Source organism: Castor canadensis, chromosome 14 (assembly GCF_047511655.1).
Source record: "Castor canadensis chromosome 14, mCasCan1.hap1v2, whole genome shotgun sequence".
Classification (NCBI taxonomy): domain Eukaryota; kingdom Metazoa; phylum Chordata; class Mammalia; order Rodentia; family Castoridae; genus Castor; species Castor canadensis.
In genome coordinates this window covers 78,476,707-78,490,743 of record NC_133399.1, presented here as the reverse complement: position 1 = coordinate 78,490,743, position 14,037 = coordinate 78,476,707, and the positions used below count along the sequence as shown (strand labels likewise).

Below are 14,037 nucleotides of genomic sequence, written 5' to 3'. Positions count from 1 at the left end.
GGACAACCTGGGCTACAGGAGACCTTGTTCTCAACAACAAAAAAAGCAACCAAACAACATAGATGGCATTTTCTGTACGCCAGTTACTGTAAAGCACCTTCTATATGTTTACTAAATTTCCACAGGTTATTATGCGCAAATGCAAAAGAGGGAACTAAGGCACTGGGAAGTGAAGTAACTTTCTGAATGTTGCACAGCCAGTAAGTGGCAGAACTGGGATTTGAACCCAGACAGTGTAATTCTATAGTCTATGCATTAAATCTCTAGTTAGGCTGTCAGGACAGAGCTGAAAGGGGCTATTGAGGGACAGACTGGTGCTGAATTCTCCTTGCTAAAGGGTTCTGCAACTGGACAGCAGAAAGCACAGTCACTGAGTATCCAAGTGCAAAGAAAACCTGGTGCCTTTAATGACACTGCAGCTGTACCTGTACCCAAGTGACAAACGGTACTGCTCTTTTAGTTGAGTTCTCAAATGGGATTTCGATACCTTACCGAAGCAGTTCATCCTGTACTTCAATCAAACGCTGCCTTTTCCTTTCCATGTCAGAAGTCATCTAAATAATACAAATTTCCTTGTTAAGTTAATGTGGTCCATGTCTGAGCACTGCCATGTTCACTGTGCTAGATACTGGGAGTACAGAGGAAAATGACAGACTAGGTGGCTCAGTGGGCAGTCTGTAGGTAACTGGGGCATGCCCTTGGGGGACTGTGGGACCCCAGTCCCCTCCTGACTCTTTTGCTTCCTGTCATGGTATTAAGCAGTTTTGTTTTGCTATAGGACCCCACCACAACCTGCTACCTCACCACGGGCCCAAAAGCAATGGGGCCACCTAGTCAAGGCTACTCATGGCTCTACAATGTTGGAGCCTAGTCATGGCTCCAAAATTTTGAGTCAAAAATAAGCCTTTTCTCTGTGTAAGTCAATTACCTCACGTATATGGAAAGCTGAGTAAGTCAGAGCCCCATTCCATAGCTTGCATTAATGTTATTCATCAGGTCAACCATAAGGCCAACCAAATAAAAGCCTAACTAAAAAATATAAATCTAAAATCAAGTCTTAGTATTACATGACTATATGACTCGTCACCAAATGATCTACTAAGTGACTTACCTTAACATTCTTCCTTTTCAGATTTTTCAACATCTGGACTTCTTTGAGCTATACAAAACAAAAAATAAAATGTTAGTTTTAGTTTAAAAGTAGCATTGAAATACAGATAGTTCTCATGTTTACTGCCATATTGCCAACACATGCAAGCTTTTTTAAGATAACAGTGTGCTGCCCCAGGAGTAATCAAAAAAATTCATACCAACGAATTTATGTTACAGAGAGCTTACCATTCTGATGAGTTCTTCTTTAATATTAAAATAAAATTTATTGATAGCTTCATTACAAGCTTTTGATTCTATTCTTTGTCTGTAAAGTAATAAGAAAAACTGGGTTTATAAAGGATTTTGAAAGGTGTTTTATTTGCTTAATACATAAACACACACAATTTGGCACATATCATTTAAAATATTTAAGATGGCAATGTTCAACCTACAGCCATTCCTCAGAATTAAAAAATGCTGGAAATGTGTCTCAGCCAAAAAATGGATGAAAGAGGAAAAAAGGGAAGGAAGGAAGAAAGAAAAAAAAGGAACAGAAATATTTCCTTAAGCCTTTGGGTATGAGTCATCTTAACTCCCTGGCACTGGACAGTCCACAGGCAATACCAAATGACATAGAAATGCTTAAGTCAATTTTAATCTTTTCCTACCACCTGATCTAATTACCAATAGATCTCATCTCCTCCCTCCTTGCCTGATAGCAATTGGAAGACTGTGTAGCACGTATGGACTAGCCATTGAGTAAGCAACCACAAGTTAGCTGTCCAGTTCTTCAGAAACTATAAAGTCAATTCAATTCAAAGAACCTGGTTCCAGTCCTGACATCAGAGAGAAGAGATGGCACACTCGTTGTGAAGGCAGACCCACAGCAACTGGCTGCAGCAGCACTCTGCCTGGTCTCTGGCCCATTACTGAATTGGGCTGTCTTCTTACTATTAAGTTTTAGTGTTCTTTGTATATTTTGAGCATTTTGGATATTCTTTCCCATTCTGTTCCTTGGGGTTTTTTAGGGTTTTCTTGTTTTGTTTTTTTCATTCTTTAAAGTCTCTTGCATAGAGAAAAACTATTAACTTTATTGAAGTCCAGCTTATCAATTCTTTTGTGGACTGTAGTCGTGGTGTTATTATCAAGTTGTTGTCAAAACCAAGGTCATCTGGGTTTTCTGCCATAATGTCTTCTAGGAGTTTTACAGTTTTGCATTTTAAATTTAGGTCTGTGATCCATTAAGTTAATTTTTGATAAGGGTACAATATCTGTGTCTACATTTTTTGTATATGAATGGTCCATTGTTGCAGCACCATTTGTTGAAAGGACTTTTGGTCTTCATTGTAATGCCTTTGCTCCTTTGTCAAAGATTACCTGACTACTTATGTGTATCTACTTCTGGGCTATTATGGCCCACTGACTTATTTGTCTGTTCTTTTTACAAGTGTCACATTACCTTGATTAATGAAGCTTCATTATAAGTTTCGATGTCATATAGTATTAGTCCTCCAGCTTTGTCCTCCTTTGGTATGGCTCTTGCTATTTTTGATTTTTTGTTTCTCGATGTAAAGATTATAATCAGCTTGTTGATATCCACAAAACAACATGCTGGGACTTTTTATTGGGATTGCATGGAATCTACAGGTCAAGTTGGGAAGAAATGACTTCTTGACAATATTGAGTATTCCTATCCATAAACAGACTCTCTATTTTAGTTCTTTCTTGGTTTCTTTCATCAGTTTTGTAGTTTTCTTTTTATAATTCTTATACAGATTTTGTTAGATTTATACCTAAGTATCTTATGTGGGGGGCTGCTAGTAATAAATGGTATTGCTTTTAATTTCAAATTCTGCTTGTTCCTTGCTGGGCTATAGGAAATCAACTGACTGTTGTTATCTTAACTTTGTATCCTGCAAACCTAGCTGTAATCAAGTATTAGTTCCAGGATGTTTTGTCTATTCTTTCAGGTTTTCTACATAAATAATCATGTCATCTGAGAACAAAGATTAAAGTTTTATTTCTTCTTTTTCAGCTGTACACTTTTTATTTCCTTGTCTTATTACATCAACTAGGAATTCCTTCCAGTATGATGTTGGAAAGAAACAGTGAGAGAGGATATCCTTGCCTTATTTCTGATCATGGTGAGAATGCTTCTAGTTTCTCATCATTAAGTATAATGTTAACTATAACTTCTTTGTAAATATTCTTTATCAAGTTCAGGAAGTTCCCCTTTGTACCTCATTTTACTGAGGTTTTTTTTTTTTTTTTTAAATCATGAATAGGTAAATGTTTTTCCTAAATCTATTAACTTTTCTTCTTTATCCTGTTGCTGCGATGAATTACTTTACTTTCTAAAGTACAATTGCATACCTTGGATAAATCACTTGGTCATATATATAAAATTCTCTTTCAGACATTGTTGAATTTTTTTTTGGTGGCACTGGGGTTTGAACTCAGGGTCTCACGCTTGCTAGGCAGGTGCTCTTACTGCTGAAGTTCCTCCCCTAGCCCCTCAATTTGCTAATATTTTGCTGAGAATTTTTCCATCTATTTTCATGGGAAATAAAGAGAAACCATTTCAGACCATCTATTTCTTGTGTTTTTATGGCAGATTGTGTCTTTCAAGAATTGTCCATTTACTCTAAGTTATATTTACAGGCATGTAAATTTATTATCCTTTTCCTATTTATGCATGTACTCATTGCCCTATTTCTGATATTGGTAATTTGTGTCCTCTCTTGGTTTTTTGCTGAGTCTGGGCAGAAACTTTTTGATTTTAATGACCTTTTCAAAGAACCAGGTTCTGAAATTGTTGATTTTCTCTACTGAGTTCCAGGTTTTTTTTCCTTCTTTCTTTCTTTGCAGTACTAGGGTACCAGGGTTTGAACTCAGGGCCTTGCATTTGTTAGGCCCACTTGAGCCACACCTCTAGCACAGCACCTGTTTTTAATCTCACAGATTTCTACCCTAGTGTTTATTCTTTTCTCCTCCTTCTTTGGATTAATTTGCTTCTTCCCTGGTTTCCTAAACGTGGAGAAAGCAGTCGTCAAGCCTCAGGTGGCTCTTCCCTGTCACCTTTGAAAACCACAATCACATCCACGCCCCACACTGTGGCTCATGGGGGACAAGAGTCCCTCTTTGGATGCAAGTCTTACCTTTCTAGACACTCTCATAGTGTCCCTTGCCCTGGATGGAAGCCTTGTTTCTGGAGCCAGGTGGTGGGCAAATCCCCCAGGGCAGTGTGAGGGGCAGCAGACTTGATCTTGGAGCAGAACTGAGGAACATCACGGTGTAAATGCAGAGTAGCTCACTGCTTCTGCTTTCTTTCCACCAGCACTCTGTGTTGTAGCCTCTGCCTTCACAATGACAATCTAAGGAATAGATGGACTCTCGAAGCTGCTTCCGTGGAGGATGAAGGGTAAAGCCTGAGCTGACAGGCTAGTCCATGCTGTGTGGGACTAAGGCTTCCCAGCCCAGGGCTCTTCCACTTCCATTCCTTTCACTCAGGGAGTTGACAACCAGGTCATGGCTTCCTCTACACACACACTATAAAGCCAACAGCAGGGAAGGAGAGGGGAAACACAAGCATCTCAAAAGGAAACACTGCAAGGTGCCATAATCCTAGCTACTCAGGAGGCAAAGATCAGGAGAATGCTGGTTTGAAGCCAGCCCAGGCAAATACTTTGCAAGATCCTATCTTGAAAAAACCCGTAACAAAAAAGGGCTGGTGGAGTGGCTCAAGCTGTAGGCCAAAGTACCACACGCACACACAAAAAGGAACACATACTAGATCAGAAATATATTTTAGAAGAGATGATCCAACTAGCCTAATACATATATATGCACAACAGAGTATGATGAAGTGTGAAAGGTCTGAAACGTGACGGTAATGGAAATGCCACGTATCAAAATCTGTGGGAATGAACAGAAGAAATGCTTTGGAAATTGATCAGTCCATGTACACAGCATCAAAGACTTACTTATACTCCAAGAAGGTTTTCTCAAATGCAGACAAAATGATATCTAACTCCATGATGTCACTGGTTTTCTTTCCTTCTAGACACCAAATATGTACACATCCAGAAGTATCTAGAATATTAAGATACATCAATTTAATAAACTAATTATTCATAAATTTAGCTCTAGGTCCAGGTTCTGAAAGCCTGATACCAAAAACAGCCCCAGCAAATTGCTAAGGAGAGCTATCTGCTAAAGAATATCGCAGGAGGAGCTGTATACACTTCTTCCTGCTCCAGGCTAAGTCTCACAAACCAGCCTATGTCACCACTGACATCGTCAACTCGGTTCTCCCTTTTTTGCTGAAGTAGCCAAAAGCAAATTACCTTTGTGCCCTAAGAGTCGGCTGTTATCCAGCATAACTGGTGACAAGGCCCTGTTATAGCTGTACTTTCTAAATTTTAATCTGATAGCCCTTGTGTAGAATTCATCAAGACTATTCTTTTAAAATATTGCGGTAATATGCTAACTAGGAATCTGAAGACCTGTACTCTACTTGAAGCTTCTTTCTCACTAGTCTTGAGATTTTGTCAGGTCACTTCACCCTCTAGGGCTCAGTTTCCTCAGTAGTAAAATGGAAGAAATGAAGACACATGCCTTTTTTTCTTTGTGGGACTCAAAAGAGTATCTGTGAATGCATACACAAGGCCTATACGCTTACTATACATTTGTAAGGTGTTATTATCAGTCAGTTTCTAATGAACATTCAAAGTTTCTGTATAGTGTTAACAAACCGTTGGCAGGATGGCCTACTTTTTTTTCATAATTAATTCCTCCTTGCTGAAGATTCAAACTGACCCGAGCGCCTGTGGTGAATTAATGACAGTTGCAAATTCTTTGCTACACTTCCCCCCTTTGCTTTTCTGTTGAGACTGGGATAGCCTGACAACTGGCTTGACCAGAGGACAGGATGACAACTGGCTTGACCAGAGGACAGTTGATATTGTGCAACTTCAAGCTAGGTCTTAAGAGATCTGCAGCTTCTACTTTTCACCTCCTTAAACGCTGCCTCTGGGAAGTCAACCATCACATGAAACTCTGAGTACCAAACAGGCAAGCCTAGCTAGCCACAAGAAAGAGAAAAAAGCACCTGCAGGAGCTCCACGGCACCAGGGACATGAATGGAGCCCTCTCAGACCTTCTGCCCCAGCCCAGCCACCAGCTGATGCAGCCACATGAGCAAGATTTTGGGGGAATAAAACAGCTGCTGTAAGCCAGGCATTTAAGACCCTGCACCGTCCACTTGAAGGCATCCTCAGCCAAGCTTGCTGGCAGCCTCCACACTCCGAATTCTGTGTTTATCATAGTACAACGACTTTACTGCACTCGACTATGAATAATGGAGAGTTGAGTTTTGCAGGCTTTTGACTGTTTCATATTTATGTTGATGTACAAAATTTTTACTTTTGTATTTTAGTCCACTGCATAAACATACCACAATTTATCTATCAATTGAATCATGCTAGGTTTTGATTCCATTCAAAATAATGCTAGGAACACTCATATACAAGTTTGGTGGACATGTGTAAGAATTTCTGACAAACCTGTCCACAACTGACAGCTTGGTTTCTAAGTCTCCCAATTTTCAACATTACCAGAGAGTTGTAAAAATGATTGGAGGAGTGGCTCAATTGGCCCTGAATTTAAACCTCAAAACTGAAAAAAAATTTTTTTCAAAGTAGTTGTATCTCTTTATACCTGCAGTGGTGAAGAACTTCTACTGATGACCACCTCACTAAATATACAATTGAGACTAAAATACTTGACAGTCTACTGAGCGCAAAAAGATATGTCTCCTTGTAGCTATAATTAAAATTTCTGTGGTTAATAACTTATGTATTTTGCTTAATGTCCCCAAAGGTCCATGCCACCATTTCAGAGGTAGGCCCAGTGAGAGGCCTTTAGGTCACTGGAGCATGGCCTGATGGGGATTGTGTGACATTGGCCCCTTCCTCCTCTTCTCTGGCATGAGGTTAGCAAAACCACCAACACAGAACCAACCAGTCATGAACCAGAACCTCAAATGTAAGCCCAATTAAACTTGGGTATTTCATTATAGTAACAAATCTAACACAGAAAGGACTTGCTTCTGAAAAAGTCTACTAATGTCATCTGTCCATTTTTCATCTACATTACTTTTTATTCGTGTTTATTAATCACTTACATGTGTTGTAGTACCTTCCTTCAATTTGTTTTTTATACTGTGCATATTTTTTAATTGTCTCTTTTTTTTTTTTTCTGTTTATTTGTGGTGCTGGGATCAAACCCAGAGCACTGTGCATTCTAGGCAAATGCCCTACCTCTAAGCTACACCCTAGCACTTTTTGTTTGTTTTTTGGAGATGGGGTCTCACTATATAGCCCAGGCTGGCCTTGAATTAGAAAGCCTTCTGCCTCATTCTCCAGAGTGCTGGGATTATAGATACACACCACCATGCCCGGCTTCTCTATGGTCTTTTTTGATTAGGAGAAGTACTTGACTTCAATGAAGTCAAATTTATTAATCATTTCTATCATGGTTTAAGATTGTACATATTATTTAAGAAATCTTCCCAATTCACAGCCATAAGAGACTCATTATTTTCTTTAAAAACTGTCAAATCTTCCCTTTCAAATTTAAGTCTAATCCATTTAGAACAGCTTTTATGTGTGTGCTGTGAGTCTGGGTTCACTTTTCTATAAGGAGATGTTGCCACAGATCCACGTTTTCCCACTGACCAGCAATTCCACTTTTGTTGAGCATTCAGCAAATGTCCACGTACACACAGGCCTCCTCTGCTCTTTTGTACCATTGTCGTTAAGACTAAATTACTTGTTCTTTAATGTATGTTGGACCTGCCTATAAAACTATCTAAATTGAGTGATTTTTGTCAGTTTGGCCCCACTGAACTACACTCCCAGCCCCTTAAAGGAAGATTTTTTAACTGCTGATTAGATTTCTTTGATAGTACAGGATTAGTCGTTTTTTTTCTTTAAAAGCTAGTTTTGTTAGCTTTGTATTTTCCTATTAATTACGTTCGACAAGGTAGAGGGGGCTTCTTTTCATCTATTTTAAACTTACTCATGTGAAGTTGTTATCTATAATCTCAGCAATATTGTAAACTGTGTAGCTTCTGGTGGGAATATAGAATTATACAACTGCTTTGGGAAAACAATTTCCAAAGTTTGGCACTTGTATGTAAAATTAAACATATATTGATCCTTTAACTCAGCAACGTTACTCTTTGTATTTACCCAAGATAAACAAAAACATGTTCACAAAAAAAAGGTGCATACAAATTCTGTGTAAGGAAAGTAGTTTTCATAAAACTCATGGCTTTGACTGCACAGGGCACTTTCTTTTAAGGCTACTTTCAGAGCTTGTCTTTGTATTTTCTCTAAACTATAAATGCAAGTATGTTCATTTAGAGGCCATGAGAAAGTTCAAGGACTATCAACAAAAAAACAAAGTCTATGGAAACTCAAAATTTCATTTTTAAATAATAATCCCCAAGAAGTAAGTTATTATTTTATAACTTAAAAAGCAGCTATTAGTGCATTTCTGAGGTATAGCAGAAGACCAAAACATTTTTGGAAAGAGAATAAACACATGAAGAGAAACTGGTTGTTTTACTTTCAGTGTGCTGATTCAGATACCATTTATTTTGTGAGTGGATGTGATGAAATAAATATTCAGGTGTTTAATGTATGATTAAGAGCAGAATATAAATTTCTTTGGAGTTATTAAATTCATCTTGTCTTTCATATACTGGACAAATCAAATTTAATGAAAACCTTTTACATAGCTAGGCTTGTTTTCTAGTACTATTAACCTGCAAGAGAATACACTTCTGTATATACAGGTGAATGTTTTGCAATTTATGTATACAAGAATTGTAGGCATTAAAAATATTTTGTTGATATTCTTTAAAACATGGTGTATAAAAATGTTCATAGTGGGTTTACTCGTAACAGCCCAAACCTGGAAACTAGACTGGATAAACTGGTAGAGTCATACAATGGAGTTCTACTCAGCAATGAGAGAGACACAAAACAATATGAATGAATCTCGAAATGGCACATAGCATAAGTACATCTCTATGAAATTCTGGACATGGAAGAAAAACAGAATTCCCAAAGAAAGTGCCTCTGGGGACATGGAGGTAGGGACTGACATGAACAAGGAATAGGGGAACTTTCTAGAGCAATGGTGGTTGTGGTTTGAAAATGGTTTGTGTTACGTACGTTTTCATTTCTCAGAACTCAGTGGTTATACACTGAGGTGTTAAGATCTGGGCAATACATTTTGCATTAAAACAACAAAAAAAACTGTAAACAGATGTTGAATTCTAGTTAATGATGTGCAAACTACAGTATTTCAGAAGCAGTGTACTGGCATCTGTAATTCATTTTAAAATACATTAAGAAATTAAAATGGATAAACTGACAGGTAAGTGATGAGGTAAATGTAATAAAAAGTTGACTGTAAAATTTAGGTAGGTATATGGATATATACTGTAAAATTCTTCTTACATCACAAAATATTAAGGAAAAAATGCTACTCCCAAGTCACATATTTTTAATTTTTAAAAGTGGCAGTTTTATGAACTTATAATTTATTATTTTAACAACTTAAGAATAGATTTTTTTCATGAAACTTTTGTGTGAGTGACAAAGTATAAAACACCATTCTGTACCTGAGTCTGTAGCTTCTTTTCTTGCTTTCTTCCTTTTGCTAGGAGACATGTTCTTTCTTTTCTGAGTTTTCTACCAAAACAATAAAAAACAGCATAGATTTTTATTTAAGAAAAGTTTTCTTTTTCTTAAAACATAAGGACTAAAAAAGACAAATTATCAAACTGTCACTCTTAGCTACAATTCTCATTTAGTTCTACATTTTGTATTAGTTATACAAATTACTTAAATATATGAAATATTACAAAAAAATTAAACAACACTTTGTTGATTTTTAAAGTCGTCGCAATGGAGACAGCTGAACTTTCATTTTATTTAAGGTAACAATGTAATGGCTGGGCATGGTGACACACACTTCTTAATTCCAGCACTTGGGAGACTGAGGCAGGAATATTGAGAGTTCTGGACCAGCCTGGACTACATAGCAAGACCCAAGAAAAACCAATAAACAAACAAACAAAAAAACCCACCAAACAAAACAAGGTAACAGTATATAGATCAGCTCAAATTTCTGCTTCCAGCCATGATGAAGTACCAGCGCTCAGCTTCTGTAGGAGAGAGGAAAACGGCCTCCTCCATCCCACAGGGTTCTTAGGCTGGGCTACCGAAGACAGGGACATAAGACAGATCACAGGGAGAGCAGCCAGCTTTACTTAACTGCCTGCACATGTGCAGCAGTTGCACAAAACAGGGTCGGAGGACTGTTGCTTATCCAGCATCCTGAGCAGCAGGAGGGGAGGGGCCACTGAAGTTTTGGGAAGGGAGGGGAGGAAGCTCAGGGTGAGTAAAGGTGGTCTTGAATTTAGGTAAGTCTGTCAGGTGAGCTGTCTCCAGATACAGACACTTTGACTAAGTGGACTCCCTTTACAGATGTAAATTTCTTTCACAAAGGCACAGCTATCACAGCTACTCCGTACCTGGGGTTTCTCAGAATAATCAGCTGGAAATATGTCAATGAAGTACGTTTGGGGGTGGCATATTCTGGCTCCTACAGTCATACTTGGAGTGGGGGTGTCATAAGCCCCAACAGTTTCTTGCCATAAACAACCAGAAAACTGGGGGAGGGTGACAACTTTATTCTTTATTCAGGCATTACAATGGGCAACATGGGGTCCCTGGAAAACGGGAAAGTCAGAAGGTGAACACCCTGAAAGCCACAACCCCATCTGGGGACAACTTCTAGGCAGCTACAAGGCAGCTGAAGTCCAACGTCAGCCTGGCGATCCTACTCGGCTGAGCAGGCAGAGATGGAATGTGGGGAGAGGAAGCTCTTGGAATGAGCTGCTCAGGGCAGCAGGCCTCTGCCTGCGATTCCCAGGACACTCGTCTGCCCTATGTGCGGGGTGAGAGTCCATGAAGCTTACCAGAAAGCAACCTCATGGGATTAAGGACCTAACTGACAATGTAAGACAAGAAGTATTGGGGGAAACCATCTGTCAGGCAGAAAGACCATACGCAGGTGTCAGAACCGTAAACTAGACCATGCACTCTCAGACAGGGCTATACTGCTCCCAACAGAGCAAAGATGAGTTCTTAGGGAAAGGACACAAAAAATTTTTGGCAAAGGGTCCAGTACGTAAAGTGGCGTGCAGCACAGTGTGGTATTAAAATGTAATCATCTGTTTGTGGGGGAGGGTGATGGGGGGAAAATGCCTATCTGAACAGGCTTCATGGGGAGGACAGTAAGGAAAACAGGTCGAGAAACCCTGCCCTGGAAAGTGAGGTCTACCCCAGACCTACCGTAACAAAGCCTAAAACCAATTTCTGACCAGGTCCATGAGGGAGACAGAACAGAGGTCGTGGTAATCATCAGAATTTTAAGATGACTTAGGACATAGATTACTCGAGTAGCTTGGAGAGTCTGACTTTGAAGATGCCATCATATCGTGTGAGGCCCAAATGACCAGCGCCTGCCTGACTAGATGAGTTGAGAGCAACCCCAGGCTCCGACTAGAGAGAAAGCCACAGTCTTATAATTGCAAGGAATTGAATTCCACCACCAACTCGAGAAGTCTTTGATGAGGACCCTGATCTTAGTCCTGGACCTTGATGTCAGCATTCTGAGACCCGGAGCAATCTTCTGACCTATAGAAGCTGGGACGTAATAAATCCATTTTGCTTTAAGCCACTGAGTTTGTGGTAATCTATTATGGAGCAATTGAGAACTAATGCAGAGGCTGAATCCCACTAAGTTAGAGATGCTTTAGTAAACACCTTAGGTTTTTCACAAATCAACTCTAACCAAGACTACACAACTTCAAGACAATGAGCCAACAATCAATCTAAGCCTGTAGGATAAAAATTAACATTACTCACAAAAAGATACCAAATTTAGAGCTCAACAACCTATCAATAACAATGTGTATTACACAACTTAATTCTACATTAGAAACGCCATATAAGAAAATGTGACCCATAGGCAAGACAAGAAAGCACTCGATACAAACTAACCAGAAGAAGGCCCAGATAACAGGGCTAGGAAAAAAAAAAAAAGATTTCAAAGCAGCTACTATATGTATTATGTCTAAGGAAACAGAGGGAAAGACGGTCTTAATTTAGAGAGCACTACCTCCAGGAACACAGGGGAAAATAAATTCCTCATCTCCTCCAGCTTCTGTTGGCTACAATACCCAAACTGTCTCTCCTTTCACATTGTCTTCTCCTCTGTGTCTAATTTTCCTCTGCCTCTTTTCTAAGAACACTTGAGACATCTGTGGCTACCAATATAATACAGGGTAATCCAGAATTAGGATGTGGGAGTATTTTTGAGGGGCCCCATTTAGTCCCTCCAGATGGGCTTAACTGTAGATTATGAATGGCAAAAGAATGGCCAGTAAACTTGAAGACAGCAATAAAAACTGGTTCAATTTGTAGATTAAAGATGTTTTTAAAAGGCCAAAGAGTCTCAGGAACCTGAGACTATGATCTAAAAAATGGATAGTAAAAGTTCAAAAAGAAGACAAGGCGAATTGGGTTGAAAAATTACAATTGAGCAAATAATAAAATTTTCCTGACTTACAGATCTGAGCTCAGCAAATCCCATGCAAGCTAAATAGACTATGATATACACAACAGGGATGTCATAGTTAATATGCTGAAAACCAAAGACAAAGATCTCGACTACAGCAGAGATGAGGACACTGTAAATACAAGAGAACCATGACAAAACTCAGACTTCTCAGCAGAAACAATGGAGACTAAACAACAACAGAATGACATAAAGAGTTAGTTGTCAACTCTGAACTCTATATCCAGTGAAATATCCTGTAAATACTTTGAGAAAAACAAAATCTGAGAGAATCAGTCAGCAGCAGACCTGTAATAAAAGAAATGCTGGAAGATATTCTGTAGATTGAAGGAGAAAGATATCAGATAGAAACTTGAAACTCAGATTTACAGGAAGACAATCTACTGGAAAAGACAAGTGGGTTAAAAAAGATATTCTTTTTCAGAATTTCTTAAAAGACTAGGGATATAGCTCAGTAGTAGAGCACTTGCCAAGCATATGTAAAGCTCTGAGTTTGAACCCAAGCAGTGTATTTTTTTAAAAAAGAGACAGTTTCAATAAAAAATGACAGCATTATAATGTCAAATTTATAGTGTGTGTATCAGTAAAACATATGCCAAAAATAGCACAGAATATGGAGGAGGGAAAAGTGAAATTTTAATATCATTATATAATTACATTGATGTAAAAAGAAGTAGTTGTCAGCTAGAAAGTAGAACAGGATATATGAAGCCATAACACAGAGATTCTAACAGACTTTTCTAATTTAAGTATGTATATTTTTAACCCAGGAGCAACCACTAAAAAAGAAAAATTAAGAGGAAAGAAAATGGGGGGGAGAGGGAGGAGGATGAGGAAAAGGGAGGGGGTGGGGGAGGAAGGGGGGAGTAATGACCCAATCATTGTATGCACATATGAATAAAGGAAATTAAAAAGTAAAATAAAATAAAATGGATGGTAAAAGAAAAAAAAGAGGAAAGAAAAGAAAATAGAACACCAAAAAGTATTCAATTAATCCAGAATTAGCAACAGAGAGACAAAAAGGAACAGGGGTTTTCAAATGGAAAACAGTAAGATGGTCTACTTGAACCTAACTATATTTAAAATTATATAAAAAAAAATTAATAGACTTTTAGAGGACCAATGAGACAAAAAAAAACAGAAGGGACAGATGGAAAACAGCAATATGGTAAACTGACACCTAACCATATCAATAATTACATAAAAAGTAAATGAACTAAACAA

The 14,037-nt window shown here is 38.4% G+C and overlaps 1 protein-coding gene across 1 annotated transcript in view; it reads right to left on the bottom strand.

Annotated features, from left to right (window-relative positions):
- The window catches only part of Cenpu (centromere protein U), a 33,999-nt gene that overhangs the window by 4,256 nt on the left and 15,706 nt on the right, over nucleotides 1-14,037 (bottom strand). The window contains exons 7-11 of the mRNA XM_074054874.1: nucleotides 9,788-9,857; nucleotides 5,076-5,184; nucleotides 1,339-1,417; nucleotides 1,112-1,159; nucleotides 493-554 (exon numbers count right to left, since the gene is read on the bottom strand). Coding sequence (XP_073910975.1) covers nucleotides 493-554; nucleotides 1,112-1,159; nucleotides 1,339-1,417; nucleotides 5,076-5,184; nucleotides 9,788-9,857 — 368 coding nt within the window. The remainder of the gene's footprint in view (nucleotides 1-492; nucleotides 555-1,111; nucleotides 1,160-1,338; nucleotides 1,418-5,075; nucleotides 5,185-9,787; nucleotides 9,858-14,037) is intronic.